General features: G+C 39.9%; 1 protein-coding gene across 1 annotated transcript; it reads left to right on the top strand.

Annotated features, from left to right (window-relative positions):
* Positions 1-1,050: 1,050 nt before the first annotated feature.
* LOC139735226 (2,3-bisphosphoglycerate-independent phosphoglycerate mutase-like) lies at positions 1,051-20,457 on the top strand. The gene is made up of 11 exons (XM_071645982.1): positions 1,051-1,163; positions 3,127-3,212; positions 3,665-3,951; positions 6,290-6,422; positions 8,412-8,590; positions 12,859-13,062; positions 13,652-13,778; positions 15,707-15,855; positions 16,521-16,638; positions 18,137-18,271; positions 19,545-20,457. The coding sequence occupies exons 2-11, from the start codon at positions 3,158-3,160 to the stop codon at positions 19,688-19,690; spliced, it is 1,533 nt and encodes a 510-aa protein (XP_071502083.1). The 5' UTR covers positions 1,051-1,163; positions 3,127-3,157; the 3' UTR covers positions 19,691-20,457.
* Positions 20,458-22,749: the final 2,292 nt, after the last annotated feature.

The raw sequence follows: 22,749 nt of genomic DNA, 5'->3' as shown, positions 1-22,749 counted from the left end.
TATTGGTTTAAAGAGGAAAATTTAAGCGTATGTATAACTTTGCCTAATAATCTCCATCTGAAAATATATTGTCGTTGTTTATTGATGAGTGAAAACGACTTGCAGTCTCTTAATATAACGAGAACTCTTTTTCTACAGGTGCGGGATGTCCTCTTGTTATACTTTGTATATACGATTTTACTTTACAGCTTTATACACATTAAATCCCAATGGGTGTTTGTTGATGTTGTTGTTGGTTTTGTTGCTGTTGTTGCTGCTCTTGTTGTTATTGTTATTGTTTTTGCCAAGTTTGTTGTTGACTTGATGTAATTCAATTTTATAGGAAATGATATTACGATGGTTTGCTATGTGATAGAAGCATGATTACTGCATGTTTAATATAATGTGTCTTTGGGTTCTGGTGAAATAATTTTGAACGTCGAATGAATTCTGTCACAGATCGAATTAGTTATTGTTGGACTACCATCATCATGCACCTGTTTATTTTGTACTGGCTTCTTTCTCATTGTACAGATTTTAAAAAATGCAGAAAAGATTGAAGATTATTTCACGCGGCGTGAAGCAACTGAAAAAGAATATCATTCCTGTATTTGGCGAAAACGACAAAGAAATTTAGGGAACGCTGACTCCCTTTGCCAAACTTAGGAGGTGAAAATTAATCTAAAATTTTTGTTTGATAAAATGCAATTCATATACCATCGTCAAATAATTTTCAAAAGCACAATATGCTAGGCAGAGAGAAAGAGAGAAAATAAAGCAGAAGAATCACAAATGGAAACAAAACTGACGATAAAATATCATATTCGTTAGACCTATAAGATGTTCATGGTATGTTGGGTGTCAAATGATTACGAGACGTGAACGCTGAGGTCTTGTTATCATTCCCTACAAATTTGACGGGCGCCCTCTCTATGGGCCGATCACGCACATGCCATGCACACACTGCATGTGTAGTAAAAAGACGCTGGTAGATCGATCGATTCCGGAGAAATCGTCGAAGTCAAGCGTGTGTGCGGTGCATACGTGCAGGCATTTCCAATGGTAATGAGTGAACGGCACCCCATAGCTCATTCACCAATGACCCAGTACCTGGGACTAAGGCGACTGGGGCCAAGCGAGTAAGAGAATCTGGTTCTTCTACGAAGAGGAACTATATTTGCTGAGTAAGTGGGATGTTAGTCGCATGTCTTGCTATCTACGAATATCATAAACCTGTAAATAAACTAGTCATTGCTATTAGCAGATTTACTATTCAGTGACAGTCAGTGAAGTGATATCTAACGACGCGACGTAACGCCACGGTCGTTACGACCAGCGCAGCGCAGTGACACTGTGACCTGTGTGTCTGTGAGCCAGTGGTACTCTGTGAAAGTAGATTCTAGAGAAAATCCATTCCTAGACTCTAACGTTAGAGGTCTAAGGTAAGATACTGTTCACGTTCATGATGCTGCTAACCTCATTTCAACCTGAATTGTGAGGGGTCACACCGTATTGATTGGTCTGTGTGGTACCATTGTACCAGTGCTACACTGTACGCACTAAACACTAAACAATTTTACTAACGTTTAGAGTTCTAAAGTTACTGTTTTACTTTTAGTCTTGCAACCTTGCCATGGCTGGCCATGCATATCTGAAGCTGGTCACTCCGGACTGCATGCTCCGCAGAACACGATGACCCAAGCCTCGTCGAGATGTGGCTGCGGTGGAACTTGGCCGGATGGGAGGATGGGATGGGTTGGGACCTCAGACATTTTGTTTCGTTTTGTTGCGTGTATCTGTAATTTACACTTGGTATGTGACCGTGTGTGTATGTTTTAAACTCAAACCGAAATAAAGCAAGAATGCCAATTCAGGTTTGACCTCCCTGTGCCAAAACTCGATCTCACACAAACGTTTAAACACTTTGGCCCGAATTCACGAAGGTGGTACAAATGAACATGATTTAAACCGTCATGGAGCGCCAAGTGTCGCATGGAATATTTCGTTACGAAATTTGTCATTTCGTGGACTAGTAAATGACCGTTTCGTTAACGATATTATCATTTTGTGGACGAAATATTCATTTTTTTTGTCATTTCGATACAAATTAATCAGTTCATCGACAAAATGACTGATTTCATAACGAAATATTCCATGCGACACTTGGCGCTCCGTAGTTTTTGTCCAAGGTTTAAACCATGGTTTCATTTGTACCACCTTTCGTGAATTCGGGAGATAGGTTTTACATGATTGTTGAAGGAAGGCGTTTGCATGGTGGTGTAGAGTCCACATAGCATTTACTCGGTTTTCGGTTCACCATGTGTGAGTCCTCAAAAAAGGAATGTTAGAATGAAAGGAGGCTCAATTTCTTGCCTCTTCTACCTTCTCATTCCTCCTTTCATTCCAACAGTCCTTTTAAGCAGTCACACATGGTGAACCGAAAACCTAGACAGAAAGATCCGTCTGTCCGGAGGAGTCTTTTTTTTTTTGCCATTAACGCTCTCCTCCGTAGACATACGGAGGGGATCCGTGAAGCCAGACGCAGTCTCCGCGGACCATTCCTCGACGGACAGAGACGGACCGATCTTTCGGTCAACCAAAAACTGAGCATATTCTAGGTTTTACATGTAGAAAACCTAAGCACTTGTGTGCGGACAGAGGACATTGTTCTGTGTATTGGCAATTACAACCTTAGAAATGGACTACAACCAAAAGACATTGACCGATGTCATCACATCAATCGCAGCCACCAACCACACCTGATGGTTCTACTCCCAAACTGCCGTAACTGTGTGCAGTCATCGTAAAACTGGCATTGTGTCGTTATCAAAAGGCATTATTGAGGAATAGGAAAAAGTAAAAAGGAACAGAAAAGATAGTCTGATTAGGTTTATTGCTGCATCATCCAGGTGGCAATGAAAGCTATTGTCGGTCATTGAGTGAATGTCATTGGTGTTCTAAAGGGTGTAAAACAGAAATGGTTGACAAGCCTGTTGAGCTTACAAGTATGTTTCTAACTAAAGCTTTTTAGTGACACTTGTTACTGTTATAGGGGATAAGTGATTCAGAATAAGTGGACCTGTAAATGTGATTTAGAAGTGTAGGCATTTCATTAGTGCCATTTTTCTCTCTTTTGTGTTTGTACAGGGGATCCTGCCAGCCGGCAAAACGTGCCACAATGAATGTCTGCCTTGTAGTGATTGATGGATGGGGTATCTGTGATGACCCAAAGGGTGAGTAAATAATTGCTTTGATTTTTCTGGCACAAGAGAATGTTGTATGAAAGTGCTTAGAAGTAATTCATTTCACTTCTATTTCTAATATCAGTCAGGTAACATGAATTGCTGTAGTTGAATAATTTCATATTGCTTTATATAACATTACAGCGAAATGGTACAAAGCAGTGTTTAATGAAATGTAACACTTTTAACATTGACAAAGTTAGATTATTTCTTTTTTGACACTTTTTTTTTGCTGTTATGAACAACTGAAGCATTTGAAAAGGTAAACAATATTACAAGAAGTGGATTGACCTAGTGCTTTACAATGTTGTGATGTGTACATTGTAATGTGATGATAAAATCAAAGATGAAACCTTTGTGAAATTGATCGACATTTGGACAATTGCATCATCATGTTTTAACAGAATCAATAAAATGATTACTCTTTTCCTTTTCATTTGCAGGCAATGCTATCCTTAATGCTAAGACTCCCGTGATGGACGAACTCTGCCAATCAGATGGAGAGTTTGTCTCACTCGACGCCTCGGGGTTGGCCGTCGGTCTTCCCGCAGGGCTGATGGGTAACAGCGAAGTTGGCCACCTGACCATTGGTGCCGGCCGCGCCATGTACCAGAGCATCGTCAAAATCGATCTATCAATCAAGGACAAGTCGATGTTCAGCCGGCCATCCTTTGTCGACGCCTGCCAGCGGGCAAACTTGGGAAATGGCAGACTACATTTTCTTGGACTGGTTTGTGATTCCATGTCTGTTTTGTGGCCAGTTTGTAGTTTGATGTTACCTTTGTCCAGTTCAAATGAGTCGTAAATTTTAATTTGCGAGAGAATGTCCGCTTCAAGTGGTCGCTGTCTTCTGAATATGAATTAAACAGAGAAAATCCTGTGAATATGTGTGACAAGATTTTTGAAGACTCTTAGGTCATACTGACACAGCTGGCTTCCCTTATGTTATATATTTCAGTTACTGAGTTTTTTACATTGTTAAATGACACAAACAGACATGTTTTTGCATTTTCTTGTGGACACAGGCACTGGAGCAGTTATAATGGAAGTGCACTGTATTTAATTAAAAAACAAAACAAAACAAACAAAACAAGCAAACTGTCAAACCTATCCAAGGTACCATTTAAGTACCTGGACACACTTACGGAAGAACACCAAGCCATTGTAATCTTTAGATGATGTGGACCTAAGATGTCCATGGAACTGCTGTATATCATAAATTGGAACCTCAATGATTTTCATCTTTGCCATATTTGACATGTTTACACAGGAAATGTCATAGCTTGTGCAAATTTCCCCATTTTTGGCGACTAATTGCCATCCTGAGTGAGAGATTATGAATAAGATTCAGCAAAAATATGGCTCGTCGAATGTCTTTCTTTCGTGGAGAATATTGGCCTGATTTTGATGACGTCACAAGTGGCTTACATGTACGCTCTCTGCAAGCCAGCTGCACTCCAACAGCCAGTGGGTGCAAGTCTTGCTTCCTGCACAGTTTGTGTAGTGTAACTCTTTCCCAAACTGTTTCTTGAAGGGAAATGGGCGACAACATTCTTGATTTGAGTATTGAAGTGGCACCCAGCAAAGAGGAGGTGGAAGGATACGTAGTCCTCAAATTCAAACAGTAATTACAGACATTTAGGTGATTTTGACCCTGAAGCGGAAGGTAAACAACCAATACGCTGCTGCCGGTGTGTTTGCTGCAGCTGCATATAAAGGTAGTAACATGAGCAGGGGCGTGCTGAGAAGGCCGGATGGCTGTGACGATGATAATGATGAACAATTTGCGAGGAGAAACAAAGATGAGTTGTGACTTGACCCCAGTAATACTGAGGGTTGGTATACGTGGAATGGAGAAGGGTTGTTAGTTACTGTTGTTGTATTTTCCCTTGCTTTTGTTACACTTGTTGCACTAGCGGCATACCGTGCACTAGACCTTGACCGTGCATTGCATGCTACATGATGTACATTACATGCATGAATGTGACTCTCTACTGCGCTCCCTTTGCCGGCTGCTTGAATAGCCTTTGCTGCAAGGTTGACCTGCTGGACAGTACACGCAGTCTCGTACGGTATATACATGTACATACAATGAACCAGAATGCTGTCACATGGCCGTAATTTGAGTAGGAGCTCAACTTGCTGCCATTATTGATCGTTGTTACTTTTAGAATGGAATTTCAAGCAGTTTCACATTAGTTTGAATATGTTGAGGACAGTGAGTGGCAATTTCTGATAGAGATTTTTTTTTTTCTGATTTCAGATTGTGCAAGCAGCGTACGCAGCAAAGCTTGGGAAGAGTGACAGTGAGTTTTGAGCGACGACGTGTAAATTGTCATCAATATCAACAGTTCCTGATAAATGATTTGCTTCAAATTTGCATGAGTGTTTGGAAATGAGCTATTGAGAATTTTCTGTGAATTTGGTGTAATATGGTTTTGTGGAATTTGAGCTGTCTACGTGGGTATGAAAGTACATCAGCGCGATTTACATATGCGTATTGAAAGTTGGTGTAGGCCACTTGTGACGTCATCAAAATCGTAGGGCAATATTCTGCCAAGGAAGCACTTTACATTGCGCAAAATGAGGGTTCATATTCTTTTCCATTTATTTTCTTCACCAAAATACAGTGTAGGCCTGCAGAAGTGCAATGTTTATGTTTAATATGTTCTCAGCTTTCACTAAAGGTTTTATTTGCAAATTTTAGGATGCTTTTTAAAGTTCCATTCTAATGCTTTCTTTTTCAGCGATGTAAAAAATGTACAACAAAGAATGTAGTGTCAACCTGCTTAAGATGAATCCCAAGGGACCTGAGAATGTTCTTTGACTTACATGAATGTTAACTCACACTATAGAATGAACACATGTTTGTATCCATCTACAGTAGGGTAGAATTCTCCTTTGACGTGGCCAATTATTTTTACCTATGCAAGGTCGATTTGGACGAGGTGGACTGTATGCATTCTTTCATAGTGGATGATTGAAACTATCAAAGCTACTGCTAACTAAAACACCTTGGCTATGTTTTGGTCTTGTACCCATTTCTTTTTACCCTCTCTCCTGTGCAGGTGAGTGATGGTGGTGTCCACTCTCACATCCGACACCTATTTGCTCTTCTGTCTGGGGCCAAGGATGCAGGTGTCCCTAAGTCCTATGTCCACTTCTTCAGTGATGGGCGCGACACTAGTCCAACAAGTGGAGGTAAGACGCTAAGAGCAGCTTTGGATGCGCTTCTATGTGACAGTCAGAAATGTATGATTTATATGTGAATACTAAAATATGTTCTGCTCGATAATTCAGAATCAACACAATCAATCCTTACAATATACAGCATGAGTTTGCTTCTGAATCTGTGTGCTGTAAGCAAGGAGGTTCGAGAAATGGAGTCACAACAGTCTTATTCGTTTGATCTCATGCTCGAAGCCGCCACTCAAAAATATTTGAAGTATGTGTCAAACTGGATCTGCCCCTCAGGTAGGAAGACAATAAATTCATGTCTCATTACATAATGACCAGCCACTCTCTACAGAAGATATGTCTTTATGATGGTAATTACTTTTCGCTATCCCCACTTACAAACGATGGGCGGTAGACAATGGTAAAGGCACGGGGGTGCGCGAATAGAAATTGCTCAAATATTGCTGAAATAGATATCAAAATTACTCGAATGTACGTGTCTGTACGCTAATCTGACATATTAATAAAAAAGAACTATACTTGAAGATCATACCATATTAGTTTCATGTGGTGGATGAAAGGAGAAAAGTGATAAAACCGGCTTTCCATGAGGGTAAAATTTCAAACACTTACACAAAATACAGCTCAGATTTACACTTTTGCACATATTTTCGAGCGGAATTGACTTTTGTTTTATATGCTTTATCATTAGGTGAAATTTCATTGCATTTGATATATAAACGAGCAGCATATACCCGATATTATGTTCGCGTTAAAAGTGAATCTTCAGATTGCTCAGAAAGATGGCGGCTTCAAGCATCGAACATCAAAGGCACATATGCACCTGTGGAATTCTTTTGTCCATCCATAGAAAACTGACAGCTGATTGAATAATTATAGTCAGTTGTAACTCCATCTCTCGAACCTCCTTGCTGTAAGCGAGGAGTGTTTACATGCATTGCATTTTTGTGAATTTTGCGAGAACAATGATTCATGAAATTAAAATGTATGCAAAAATTCTTTTCTATTATCTACTAGTGTATGTAGTGAATGCCAGAGGCAATTTGTGAAAATTTCATGCCAAGAAAGAGGCCATTGGCTCAAATTTGTGGAAATTTCATGCCAAGAAAATTTCTTGCTTGCAAGTGAATAGTAGGCCTATACAAATGGTGAATGGTCATGAGTGTGAGTGGTTCATGATTTCTCGCACTGAGTGCAAAATCTTGTTCCATTTGCAAGAGACTTGCTTTCCTGTAAATAGTATACATATACTGAATGGTTGTAAGAAAGTGTGATGGAACAAGATTTTTTGCACTGAGTGCGAAAATTTTGTTCCATTGCCAGAGTGAAGACCATGCACTATTTGTTTTATACAACACCTCAGATGTCAAGGGATGTGGTCTACACCGATTCTTGAATGTAGTACAGAAATGACAAACTTTTTTGTGAAATGTAATTGGCTTTACATTGTACTGTGGTACAGTATAGTCAGTCAAGTCATGCACGAAAGCAATCTGCTTAAATTGTTGATAGTAAAATGAGTGACTGAATGCATGCTTGTAACTGCTGTAGTGCACATGGCAAAGGTATATATATTGTGACATCGGAGGGGTGCAGTACAAAAATAAATGAGTTGATCACAAGCCTAACAAGGTAGCCAATATAAATTGGCGATGTCAGCCTCGCAATATCTATTTTTGCTATGCTGAAATTGCACGGTTCAGCTGTGACAGCGTGCAATGGTACTTTATATCGCCTATCACATGATTAGCAATCAACCAATTGGATAGCTAGAATCTTTGTAGGTGTTTTGTGATTAACACAAGAAGTCAAATAAATTGATAGGTCAATCAGTCTGTGTACCCTGTTACATCCTAACACTGTTGACAATCATGCCAAGGTTGCATTCAATTCACAAATAAATATGTGAATTTGATCCACAGAGTCATTTGATCTGTGTCATTACAAGTGATTATGTATGAAACTAAGTCATAACCTTGCCTCTGTTATCAGTTACATACCTGAAGCAGACCCTGGACTATTTGGATGAGATTAAGTACGGCACCCTTGCAACAGTGATGGGTCGTTACTATGCCATGGATAGGGACAAGAGGAATGACCGGATCAAGATTGCCTATGAGGGACTTGTCCAGGGCATTGGTGAATCGGTTACCAGGGACAATGTCATACACGTAAGAATACTCAGTATGTCAGTGTTCTCTTGGTTTCATTCTCTCGCAGTGTGATTTTCAGTGTAGCCAGTTCGATTATGTAAAGCTACTCTGCATTTATTTGGATATCCAGGGAAAATACAAATGTTATTGCTAACCCACTTGACAATTACATGCGTTATCAAATGGTCAAATGAAATTAGTGGTTTTTTAGCTCACCTGAGCCAAAGGCTCAAGTGAGCTATTGCGATCGCCCTTCGTCCGGCGTCCGTCGTGCGTCGTGCGTCGTGCGTCGTCCGTCGTCCGTCGTGCGTCGTGTGTCGTGCGTCGTGCGTAAACTTTTTACATTTTCATCTTCTTCTTGAAAACCCCAAGACTGATTTTCATCAAACTTGGCAGGTAGCATCCCTAGGGGGTTAGGAACTCAATTTGTTAAAATGGGCACCATGCCCCACCCAGGGGGCCCCCAGGGGGGCCCAAACCCCCCAAAATTAAGGAATCTGTCAAAATCTTCTTCTCTAGAACCAGAAGTGATAGAGCTAAGTTAGTACTATGGGTTAGTACATTGATGATTGTAGTTTCAAGTTTGTTCATGGCAGAATCAGGGGTGCCCCCCTTGGGACCCAGGGGAGGGCGGTGGGGAGGGGTTCTAAAGGGGCCTAAATTGTACATTTTCATCTTCTTCTTGAGAATCCAATGACCCATTTTCACCAAACTTGGCAGGTAGCATCCCTAGGGGGTTAGGAACTCAATTTGTTAAAATGGGCACCATGCCCCACCCAGGGGGCCCCCAGGGGGCCCAAACGCCCCAAAATTAAGGAATCTGTCAAAATTTTCTTCTCTAGAACCAGAAGTGATAGAGCTAAGTTAATACTATGAGTTTGTACATTGATGACTGCAGTTTCAAGTTTGTTCATGGCAGAATCAGGGGTGCCTCCCTTGGGACCCAGGGGAGGGGGTGAGGTGGGGTCCTAATAGGGCCTAAATTGTACATTTTTATCTTCTTCTTGAGAACCCCATGACCCATTTTCACCAAACTTGGCAGGTAGCAATCAGAAGTTATAGAGCTAAGATAATACTATGAGTGAGTACATTAATGACTGTAGTTTCAAGTTTGTTCATAGGAGATCCAGGGGTGCCCCTCTTGGGGGCAGGGGGGGGGGGGGGGGTTGGTTGGGAAGGTCAAAATGGGGGCCTGAATTTTACATTTTCATCTTCTTCCTGAAAACCTCATGATGTATTTTCGTCAGACTTGGCAGGTAGCATCCCTAGGGGCTCAGGATCTCAATTTATGAAAATGGGCACGATGCCCCACCCAGAGGGCCCCAGGGGGCCCCAATCTCCCCAAATTAAGGAATCTTAAAAAACTTGGGCCCTTATTGTACATTTTCATCTTCTACTTGAGAATGCCTGGTCAAATTTTGGTAGAGCTGTGAATGATTTAGATTAGTGACTGCGTGAAAGGTGAACTTGCGATACTCAGGTGAGCGCTAGACCCGCGGGTCTCTTGTTTTTTTTGAAATTCAGTCTGTATTATGCTGTATTGTTTTCACAAATTCTTATTTGATCTCTTTAGCCATAAGTCAACCAAATCAAGGCATTACTGGTCATACCTTTGTATTCTATCATGTGGTCCCTTCCTATGCTTTATGTTGGTATCTGGGCATGCAGGAATATCATGTTGGCTGCTTCAGTTTTAGGTTTCCGATAATGATTGGTTTACTCATTGGATGATATGTGCATTATGTGTGTCTTGATGTTGAATGGCTTCTTTTGTTAATAAAAGACAATATCATTGTAAAGCAGTTGGTTAATTCTGGCTTGGTTAACTGTCATGTGTTCAGGGAGTTAGCAAACTGTGCGAGGCTTTCATACACATTCAGAAGCTCATTCAGACATGACCTAGTGGTTAATGAGCAAACCCATTCAGGTGTAGCAGCATACCTCAGTCCAACAGGAAGGCCATATTGGGGCACAAAAGGGATTAGAGAGATTAGGTAATCTGCATTATTGACAATTACTGGTAGTTTCCAGACATCTGCGCTAATAGGTAAAGAGAGCACGTCAGTGTGTATCCCCTGCAGTGTACAAAGCACAGTGAGAATTTTTTTGAAGGTTTCTATATTGGTAGAACCTGTAGTGGTTGGTGGTTTCACAGTACACCATACGTGACCCTGTATCACAAAATCAACAAAAAGGTCGCCAGACATGAATTTTAGTTAAGGGCAGATTCTAAGCTTTAAAATGATATATAAATCAATGTAGATGGACTTACCTGATCTATCTAAATAATGGACAGAAAGTACACACATTGGCAAAGTGTTAACTGAGAAAAGAGGTTTGAAGTTTAGGATGACAGTAAGATAATTACTTTTGTGAGCCCTAGCCCATGTGTTGCTTCCGTGGTCATATCATTTGTGTTATACATCAACTGTTCCATTTTCACGTGAATGTACATGTACATTAGGGCCTATGTTACTGTTATTATTATTTTCATTGGCTGAATAAATAATGATGATAATTATAATAAAGTACTTAATTTCGCCAGGTTCTGTGTAATGAATGAGGGATAAAACAGGATGTAAAACTCAGTAGCAACAACATTGATTGGATTATCAGATCAAACCGATATTTTCCACAGTCATTAAAGGCACTCGGTCGTGGCGAGTGGTTTGTGCGGCACGGAGACGAACGCAACACGCTGCCTCCCCCATTCTGTATCAAATGTAGTGACCCCGAATGAGAATAGCGCTGGCTCAATGGGTCAGCGAACAAAACGCGTAGGTCACGACAGCGCTCTCTGTGCTTATCTCCTAACCCAAAATGGCTGTCCAAGCGAGCCACGTGAGCTTCCGAATGGACGCACACACTCAGTGCGCATGCGCATGAAGAGAGGCCAAAAGAGCCACGCGTTTTCTGGCCTCTCTCCTCCAATCACCGCAGCTCGCGGTGACAATATATGTGTATGATGCGTACACACACATGCACACACACATACACACACGTCTTCTGGCCTCTCTCCTCCAATCACCGCAGCTCGCGGTGACAATGTTTGTGTATGATGCGTACACACACATGCACACACACACACTTGTCTCAGTGGCAGCATTGTCCCACACGTTTATGGATATACGGTTGTAGCACCGAGAGTCTGGCATTGCGCAATTGCATGCACAAACTTCGGTCGTTCGGAGTTTACGTACCATTAGGGATGGCGATCGGCTGCCTTTAAGCATGTTCTACTTATAATTAGTGGTAATTTTCAGAGCAGTGGCATCATTTTGTACGTAGTTACTAGAGTTATAAGTGCAGAGAGTGTGAAGGGTTTTAAGAAATGATAAGGGGCTCGTAAGGCATACCTAGTGACACCAAAGTACAAAAATACTGTTCTAGAAAACCTGAAAAAATGCAACAAAGTTCCCTGTTCATTTTATTAACCCAATTTTAGACTTCTGTAGAAGAAGAATTGCTCTTTCAGAAAATGTAGAAACCTAAAAGATAGACTAAGTTGTCCCTTTTAACCTGTTTTGAGCCCTTGTGTACAATTGGGGTATGCCACTTTCTGTTGGTTTGTGATGCATGGTCACATATATTCTTTCTTGGATATGAGTGTGGTCCACGTGTAAAATTGCGGCAGCCAACTTTTTGTTGGTTTTGTGATGCACGGTCACATATAAGTGTGGTTCTGAAAAGGATCTACTCCCTCTCGACATTTTAGTAAGCATGATCTTACCGTCTTCCCGTCATCTCCTGAAGATGGTAAGAACATGCTTCGACCACACCCACATCCAAGAAAGAATACATGGCGTGCCGTGAAAAACAACGACAACACACCTCCCACCAAACACAGCGAAGGTTTTTAACAAGGGTATCACTTCATCTTGAATTCATATTCAAGAACAAGTCAACCGTATAAAAACGTGGCATAAAACCTCGGTTTTATGCCACGTTTTTATACGATTGTTCTTTTCAGTTTGACTTTGCATGCATGTTCAGTTATTTTTTTATCTATCATGTATTATTCCATGTTCTCTCTCTATATAATTATATTGTATTTGTTATGCTTCCTCATTCATATGTAAAAATCCCGCTCTGAATTTCCTGTGATGTTTTTTTTTTTTATTGGACGATTGAAATGAATTGAATTAAATTAAATTAAATTAAAATAAAATAAAATAAATTAAATTAAATTAAATTAAATTAAATTAAATTAAATTAAATTAAATTAAATTAAATTAAATTAAATTAAACTGAATTGAATTGAATTGAATTGAATTGAATTCATACAGCTGGTGCAGTCAAGGTACAACAAGGAAGGTAGTGAGAGACAGACAGATGAGTTTCTGACACCCATCATCGTTGACAGCGAGGGCTGCATCCAAGATGGCGACACGCTGATCTTCATCGACTTCAGGGCGGACAGAATGAGGCAGATAGTCGAAGCGTTTGCCATCCAACGGAACTTTGATACAGCTGTCGTACCAAAAGACATTGTAAGATCATATTTTCTTCATGTGTTGAAGACTTAACTTAGTTTTTATAACATGCAGAAACACGTATTAGCAAATTACTTTATCCGACAAATTTAACATTTAAGTGCTTAACCTGGTGAACTGAATTATGCATAAATGTGCTGAAGATGGTTTAATGTTTAAATTTTTGAGAGGTACTAATTTTTCTTTTTGCAGTCCCAGGGTATTGATAATGAGAAGATTTGAAGAAAAAGTAAGAGGATTTATTCCCTACCATCATTACCAGCAAGTTCCATAAATTTCCTCTGAAATACAGCCTGAAATTGCTAAAATCAAGAATCTCTTTGGTCTCCTCATTCAAACTGCATCAAAAAGCGTCTTGGAGCATGGAACATCAAAGCCAGTAAAATGCAAAGCATTCTATTGTCATGCAATAGAACTTCCTCGTAAATTTGCACAAATTGCGAAGAGATTCCACTCCTCTCTAATACCTGTCTGGTTTCACTTACCAGAGAGAGTATCATAGTTTCATGTAATGTGGTATGCACACTCACTGTTCAGCATCTAAAAATGTCTTTTCCTTCCTTCTCCCTACTTCCTGGATACACAGAGTGTGACCTGTATGACTGAGTACAAGGCTGACTTCTGTCTACCGGTCATCTTTCCCCCTGAGGAACCCAAGAATGTACTGGCAGAGTGGCTGGCCGGCAAGAAGATCCCTCAGTACCATTGTGCAGGTGAGCAGAGAAAAATCTTACATGCCCATGCAGCTCCCTTGGTTTCTTTTAAAGGAAAAGTTTACCATTAGAGGCATGTGGATTGAGTGAGTGCAGCAATATCAGTAGAACACATCAGTGAAAGTTTGAGGAAAGTCTGACAATCTGTTCAAAAGTTATGAATTTTTAAAATTTATGTGCAGTCACTGCTGGATAAGAAGACTACTACAGTTGTTGATGTCGCACGTGTAGAACAATATAACAAAAACATAAAGAGAATTCCACCCAATGTCATTTTAAAAAAAAAGTTCACATGCCCTCAGCTTGTTACTGATGTATGTTAAAGGCATAATTTACCATTTGCAGAAGAAACAAAAACCCAGCATTAGTGCTTTGAAATAGGTTTACAATGTGAGTTAGGGATAGAAACAACAACTGTAAAAATTTGAATCCGTATAATCGATGTTAAGTATTGTTAAACACACAAAATGTGAACAATAGTTATAATAAAAATGTTTCCAGACTAAACCATCTACAGTTACGATTTAATGAGAAAAATGCTGATATCTCCTTATATTTTAGGCTTTACTGCAAAAATTTTGTATGGTAGGGTGTTTTGTGATACAACAGACCTACACATATGCATGAAATGTGATATCTTAAACATTTTTAAAATCACTGCTCCCAAAGGTAAACAGGTCCTTTAAGGGTAATATTATTTCCCCTGCCTTCTGAAAGAGGCAAGTCACGTGCTATTTTGTAATGCAAGAAAAGTGAACAGATGTTGAATTCTCTTTACATTTTCTTCATATCGCTCTATGCATGTGGCATCAAGAGCTGTAGTAGTCTTTTCATCCATTGATGGTGGCACTGAAAATGTAACTTTTGAACAGATTGTCCGATCTTCCTCAAACTTTCACTGATATGTTCTATTGATAATGCCGCATTCATTCAATTCACATGTTATGTGCCACATTTTAAACCCCCTGTATGCCACATTAATCTGAGACAGCAATGCATGAGCACTTTTGAAAAACATTCTGTTTTTCTATGAAAACTTTTCATAGAAGCATTTATGTTAGAAATGCAGTAATGCAGAATGTAGAAATGCCGTAATGCCCCGAATTTACCTAACGGTTGCCTCATTCAAAGTCAAAGATACAAGTGTTTTTTTTTTACAGCGGCGCTCTGGAAATTACATCGAGCATATATGCAGTCCCTGGGTGCATAATTCAGTGCGCTCATTTGAATGGTAATAATACTTGCTCAGTAGCCTAACAAAGGTTGTGGCTGATTGAGATACTGTAAAAGTGGAAATTTTCGCGGTGTTGAAATTTTCGCGCATTTCGCGCAACCCGAAACTGGAGCAAAAATTAAAGCTCACGAATATTTTTGTTTGCCATATGTTCCAGCAGGTGATGACTTGATTTCGCGGAATTAAAAACACGCTAAACTCGTCTTACCCTGCCGAGCACGAAAAAATTAGTCGTGCAAAAATATCCACTTTTACGGTACTTTGCAGGTTGATAGAAAATGTTTCATTCTTTTAGTGACAGCATGCAGAAATGTAATTTTACTGCATATGGTGGTTTTTGTTGAAACGACATTTGCTCCTGCGACAATTGCTCCGGTCTTATTTTCTGGAAGGACTTAGGCATAGGGTTATGGTTGTGATAGGGTTTTAGGTTTAGTTTGATATGTGGACTAGGATTAGGGTTAGTGTTATGTTTGTGGGTAGTTTGTGTTTGGCCTAGCAAGCAGATATTTTGTGTGAGCAATTGTGTGAGGAGCAAAGGTCATGGAACTGGTGATCGTATTCATCATGTCAAGCCCTGACACTGAGCAAACAGGACAAGTCAAAGCTCTGAGAATAATGTTGGGTTATAAGGACCATCAAAATCTGTCCAGCTCTTCAAAATTGATTGTATGTTGAATCTCTCCTATGTCAGAGACTGAGAAGTATGCACACGTCACATTCTTCTTCAACGGAGGAAGGGAAATGCAGTTTGACGGAGAAGAAAGGAAAATGGTAGCCTCGCCAAAGGTCGCGACCTATGACCTCAAACCTGAAATGAGTGTACAAGGTGTTGCAGATGAGGTGAGAAGTTCACACCAGGTATCCTTATTCTTGACATTATCAAACTCAATATACAAAGTCATGACAGTATATTGACAGTTAAACAGTGAACGATTTGACTCTGGCTCATGTGCAATGTTCCTACCCGCTTAGCTCCAAACTGACAGCAGACTAAATGAAGTTATTGTGGTATCAATGTGACTCTGTGTTTGTTATGTCATGAATGATCTCGAGATATGCTTCATGTTGGTTATGTTTTGTAGTGGCATTACCTGGTAGATGCCATCAGCCATACATGTGACCTGGCTTTTTGTCCAGTTTGCAAATTGGCAAAACTTGGAAATGCTCTTAAATATCATTTGCGACCTGGTTAATTTCTGACTTGTTATTTTTAACTGGAGCTGTTGTTTGCTATTACTGTAAAAGTGGAAATTTTCGCGGTGTTGAAATTTTTGCGCATTTCGCGCAACCAGAAACTAGCGCGAAAATAAAAGCACGCAAATATTCTTGCTTGCCATATGTTCCTGTGCATGATGTCTTGATTACGCGGAATTAAAAACACGCGAAACTCTTCTTACCCGGCCCAGCACGAAAAATTAGTCGCGCGAAAATATCCACTTTTACAGTAGTTGTGGCTTTTAATCAGTGTACATGTTCTACTTCCTATATGGTTGTGGTGACTGCAGGTTGCTGCCACAGTGAAGACCCAAAAGTACCCATTTGTGATGTGCAACTTGGCTCCACCTGACATGGTGGGCCACACTGGTGTGTATGAGGCAACCATCCAGGCTTGTGAGGCAACAGGTATGGTGTAACTCCTCCTCTTCTTCTTTCTCCTCCTCCTCCTCCACCTCCTCCTCCTCCTCCTCCTCCTCCTCCTCCTCCTCCTCCTCCTCCTCCTCCTCCACCTCTGCTTCCTTCTCCTCCTCATCAGTACTACCACCATCATGATGGTCTTTGTCATTGTCCTCATCATTATCATATTAATGGCCCTGTAATTTGCACAAACTACACAGGGCGGCGATTTGGCTCAGTTGGTAGAGCATCTACCTCCCACTTCATATGACCCATGTTCAATTCCCGAGTCTAGCTTTAAATGGCAATGCTATTTGTAATCTTACATACTGTCTAGTAAGAGGCAAAACACTCTGTCCCTCGGATAGGACATAGAATGGAGGTCCCGTGTATGAGAGAGTCACAACTCATGCACATAAAAGATCCCATTTCATTCATTCCTTGTGAAGAGCAGGATGCATAACTCGGCGAAGTGGTGCCGCCTTACATCCAACTGGACCCCATGGAAAACCAGCTAATGCAGCTGAATATGGACTATCCAGCCATCTTCTCAGATGGAAAAATGAAACAAACAGAGAAATAAACAACAAAGCTACATGTACATTGGCATTACAACATAAGATTAATGTTTGAAATGTTTTATGTTTTTGAGAGAGGGTAGGAGCTATATTGGAACTGATGTAGACCATCTGAATGGTGATGAAATTCCCACTGTACAAAGGATGACATGACTTATGATAAATAGATAATGTGCTGTGAGCTTGGCCGTGTGTTGCAGAGATTGAGTTACAATAGATTATAAATTTGTTTGCTGCTTGTAAACCAATCAGCTGTGATTGATATAAATTATGCAGTTTGATGCGACTATTCTAACAGGTTTTCTGAAGAGTTCTTTGTGGCTTCTAGGATTTATAAAGAATTGATAACATGAATAGAACATTCTTCATTTTGACATGACCCAACTTCTGTTGAAAGAGTGAGGACTGACATTTCAGTTTTCATTGATTTCATTCTTCTGCTTTTCATGCTCATGAAATGATACACATGTAGGCCCGGATTCCCAAACATGGTTTAGATTTAGACTGCAGCTCTTTTAAACTGTTGACTAACTATGCTCTAAACCACAGAGCATTTTCCAAACGGTGGACTAAAAGACACCATGGTCTAGATATAGACCAGGGCCCTGTTTTTATGAAGAGTTAAAATTGCTTATAAAGTTTATTTCTATCATAAGTCTATGGCAGTCTGTATGTTTAAAGGAAATTTAAAATCAATTTCATCTTTTGATAAAACAGGGCCCTGGCCATGGTCTAAATGACATCATATGATGCATTTTACTATGCCATGGTTTAAATCTAGACAACATTTGGCAGTTTGGGCCTTTAAGCCTTTCTGTGCCAGGGACTTTGGACAGTATGTACAATGCTATGGGTTTGCTTTGCCGGTAGGCACTCTTAGCACGCAGAGGGTTCTAAAGTCTATGTGAATGAAAATGCATTGTTTTTAGATGCTGCCATCAATACCATGAAGGAAGCATGCAAGAAACATGGCTATGTCTTCCTGGTGACCGCCGACCATGGCAACGCTGAAATCATGCTCGCCCCGGACGGTAGCCCCAGCACCAAGCACACGACAATGAGAGGTATGTGGGTCAGCCCCAAGCAGGGATGTGAGAGTTCAGAGTTTAATATGATTTCAGACATTTTTACTCTGCCGTAAACCTACTCTTCAGACTTTCTTTCAATTCAAATGCATTGAAATAGTCATAGTTCAATGTACTTCAGACTTCTGAAACTTCACTTTTTGGGTATCGGATGTACAAATATTTTGATGACATCTATTATAAGAGAAAAATTGAGAGAGGTAATACCTTGTTATCCATCAATAATATATGGCCTACTTTTATTTTTTTGTGTAGGGACTTTTCAGGGGAGTTTTAAAAAATATATCTTATTATTGTTTCTTGGGGGATGTGAATACCAAACTGGTTCAGGTGCTCATTAAAAAATAAAGTTAAGATTTATGGAAACAAAATGTGCTTGACACTAGTCAATCTAATGCTATCTCCAACTGCAGTCAAATATTCTTGTGCTTTACACAAGTGCGTAAGCTCTCATTAAAAACCCTTTATATTTCCACCAATATTTACACAGGAAAGACATTTTGTCATTAAGTTAGCTGATGCATACTTCAAGTGAAATTCTGTATTTGTCAGTGTAAAAACCACAGTTGTACTTGGATTCCTACAAATGTTTCAATTTTTTTTTTTCCACTCCAGCCACCATGTCCTAAATTATTTAGTTCATGTGATGAATTATCAACTTATAACCATGATTTTAATACTTTGTATCTCTTGCGTTATTATTCTAAACATATACTGTATTGTGCTATGCAATCAAGTAACCCAATTGTTCTTGGAATTAGGGTTACTACTCTGCAGAGTATGCAATCTGAGTTTGTGATATTATGTTGGCTGTATCCTCACGGCGGTTATCAGCATATGTGTTTTCATGGAGCATTCCTCCATAACTTTCCCTTTGCTTTGTCAAACAGTGTGTGTACAGAATAGGCCAGTATTCTACCATTATGATTACTGTCACTCATTGCCATTTCTTCTTGTAACATACATGTTACCTGATCCAATCCATACCTTTGTCATTTTCAAAGCGAAAGCCAACCCAAACCAAACCAAATTAAGCCAAATCAAACCAAATCAAACCAAACCGAACCAAACCAAACCAAAACATAGCAAAAACCAAACCTTAGTCACAACCACCACCACCACCACCACCACCACCACCACAACAACAACAACAACCACAACCACAACCACAACAACCACAACAACCACCAGAAACAAGCAAGCAACAAAAACAACCCTAACGAGATTTTCCCTTCTCCTTATCACCTCCCAGTACCTTTCTGCATGTTCAACTCCGGCAAGAGGTTCTCCGTCTCTTCTTCCCACAACGCGTCCCTGCAAGATGTGGCACCCACTGTGCTGCAGCTGATGGGCCACGACCTTCCAGCTGAGATGAGCGGTATCTCCCTCATTCAATGAGATGCAATCACGAGTATTTCAGAGGATTATATCTTGTAATAATATTTAAAGATAGAAAGAGATTTATGGTACCAAGGTACCCTTGTGAAATTTATCTGCACACCTTGTATATTTTGTACAAGTCTTGTTCCTTGATAGTACTTTACGTACCCATAAGGATAATTCAATTGGCTGATATGGAATATTCCTTCATACATACACTGTGTGAAGCCATCCTACATTATGTTTCAATCTCCAATGGAGTGAACACTCTATACCAAGTCTAATTCTTCTTGTAGAGAGATTGGAAGACATAACCTATGGTGACATTTATGGCCATGTGTTTGATGACGACTGGCCATGTGTTTCAATAAAAAAGGTGTGGTCAATTTCCATAGCATGCTTTGTGGTGACTCTGAAAGTCTCCTTGTTTTAGATGTGTTCCCAGACATTGATTGTTATATTGCCAGAGAAAGAATGGATTCTAAATGGCTGTAGTTTGATGAGATCCACTAGGGTATTGTAAGGGGATTTCACTTCGTATCTAGCGTAATCTACTACCTTATCAGACTACCCACTCTCAGCTATAATGGTATTTCATTCCCACAACCATCAGTAGGCAAATCGTCTTCCCTTTCCCAAACAAATTTGTGACAAAAGTACATGTACAGCTGTGAAATGAAGCGTTTATATTATGTACATGTTATCATTATCCAAAAAAGCAATCAAGGCAATTTATCCCACCCTCTCCAGACTGCCTGTTATACAAGAAATAAAGTGATTTAGAGATTCAGTGTATTTTCAGCAAGTTTTTGTTGAATGTCATTGTTATATATATGCATATATTACATAATGCCATGCACATTATGGGTATCAAAATGTATGTTTGATTTCATCTCGGACAAATATGTCTGCTGGCGTATTGCACTGGAAAAGCTTAATTCAGTATGAATTCAATTTCAACTGTATGTGACTGCATTATTTATATCAATCTTTATAGATTTTCACAGGGATTTAGTTTAGAGGTGTTATTGCCAAAGTGAAAACACTATCCCAGACGTCTGTGGAGGTGTATGAGGTGTAATAGCATTGAGGGGTTGCCATTGGTTTATTGAGCACTCATTATCTGAATTCAATTGAAGGAGGATGAGCAGAGAAGGAATGTTTAAGTTTTGTGTGAAGATGATATGTACTGCATGATTTTTTTTTGGAAAAAATATGTGAAATGGAAGAAAGTATTGAAGAAATATGCCAGCCTATCACACTTATGCTTTGCTGTGATCACTGGATTTGGTTTAGATGTTTGAAAATGTGTGTTGCTTGTATTATATCTTTTATAATAGGCAGAGAGGTGAAGTTGATGGTTTAACAATATGCTACAATGTGTACTTCTCTTTCCTATTCAGACTTTTCAGTTTGAATACCTGGTAACTATCATTTTATCATGGCGTTTTGTCACATGCGAGAAGTCCGGTGCTTCTGTCTAAAGTAGAGCAAACAAATATCACAGATTTGCTTACGAGCGTCAAGTTAATTTCTCCCCCATGTGTAAGTAATTCAGGTAAACTGAATGTTGTAAATTGTATTCAGCTTGACAAAACTTGAGCAGATGGGGAAAATTGAATTTCTTTAATAGCACCATATATAAAGATATGCATCAGCCTTGTATGCTTTTCTCTGTATGTTACCAATATATTCACTCCAATAAATCCCCCCTGATCAGACTCCAGTGGCTAGGTGGCCATGGCACTGACCCACTGACCTGTGGATGGTACATGTATGTGTGGGCCTGGTATGGGAATATGTAGTTTCTGGAAGTGTGAAGCTATTATCGTGGTGCCGTAGCCCAACCAGGTAGAATCCTCCAATAGTTAAATAGTGGTCAAACTGCTAGCATCTATCTGATGTGTCTGATGGATATATACTAGCGAGCTTTTGATTTATGACGCTAATTGAACGACATGCTTCTCCATTGCTCTGCGTGTGCATGAGACAAATATTCCTAACTGATTTCAAGTTGTCCAACCTGGGAGAAGGTGCGTCATAGCATTAGCGTCTTGCACCAATCCAGATGAGCACCATTCTTGCATTAAAGCACCCACTCACAGGGATAGTGCTTACTGGACATCCCTGATTACCATGATGGTCATGGGAGCTTGTGGAGTTCTTCATGTAACTGTGCCAAAAATGTTCGTACTGAATAGCATCTCACTGTAACTGTCAATGTCAGCCACCTGATCAGCTCATCACGAACTGATGTGCTTTCATGAAAGGCCTTTGCCCAGATACTGGTTTAGCGAAAAGGTGTGAAGATGTCAGCTCAAACCAAAAGGAAGTATGACCCTTTTATCACACTCTGTCCAAATCTATGCCACATGTGGTGGAAATAGTGTTCTCTGTGTTAGGATGACTGAGAACAAGACAGTAATGTGTGAAAAATGGAATGTGGCTCTAAGCAGTGAACTTTCTCTGCTGGTAGTATCTGTATCAGATACATGAGAAAAAGAGTGTAGTGCTATTATATCATTGTGGTTGTGGAATGCAATTGATAATTAGAATAAATACAGTATTGATACAGTGAGAATTGTTGGTACTGCTTGTCATTTGACTGGTAACTTGTCACTTATTGCACGATCAGTTTAATTGCATGATTTTCATTTTTGCTTTTAAGGACCGACCTTTCATCCATATGCTATGCACAGGAATTTTTGAAAAAAACTGTCCATGTGTTCTGTGTTGTTAGAACTGACAACCTCGTAAAAGGGCTCCCCACTATTGTGATGGAAACAGACAAGCTTTCAATATGGAATCTCAGTAGCTCACCAGTCAGTATGTGGATTTCTCAGAATGCACTTTTCTCAACGGACAGACAGACACACACAAACATGTGGTACCAACATTATAATGATACCAGAGGTAATACCTGTACAAACATACATATCGTTGCCCGCAGGGGCAACAAGACCTCATATCTACAAAATGTCAGATGTTCAGGAGAGCCTAAAAAACATAGCGGCCAAAGCACTATAGTGAATGGAATAGCCTGTCCTTTGACCTACCTTGGTGGCTTCATTTTTGGG

Source organism: Diadema antillarum, unplaced genomic scaffold, assembly GCF_040938485.1.
Source record: "Diadema antillarum isolate AM-2024a unplaced genomic scaffold, OU_Dant_1.0 seq00000566_RagTag, whole genome shotgun sequence".
NCBI lineage: Eukaryota > Metazoa > Echinodermata > Echinoidea > Diadematoida > Diadematidae > Diadema > Diadema antillarum.
The sequence above is the reverse complement of the archived record's forward strand: the minus strand, read 5'-3'. Positions and strand labels throughout refer to the sequence as shown.

What these genes read in the sequence shown, in the direction of transcription:
- LOC139735226 (XM_071645982.1), top strand. Translation starts at nt 3,158, where the DNA reads ATGAATGTCTGCCTTGTAGTGATTGATGGATGGGGTATCTGTGATGAC. An exon ending in TATCTGTGATGACCCAAAGG is followed by an intron (nt 3,213 to 3,664) that starts GTGAGTAAATAA and finishes TTTCATTTGCAG; the next exon opens with GCAATGCTATCCTTAATGCT. An exon ending in CCCTCAGTACCATTGTGCAG is followed by an intron (nt 13,779 to 15,706) that starts GTGAGCAGAGAA and finishes CTCCTATGTCAG; the next exon opens with AGACTGAGAAGTATGCACAC.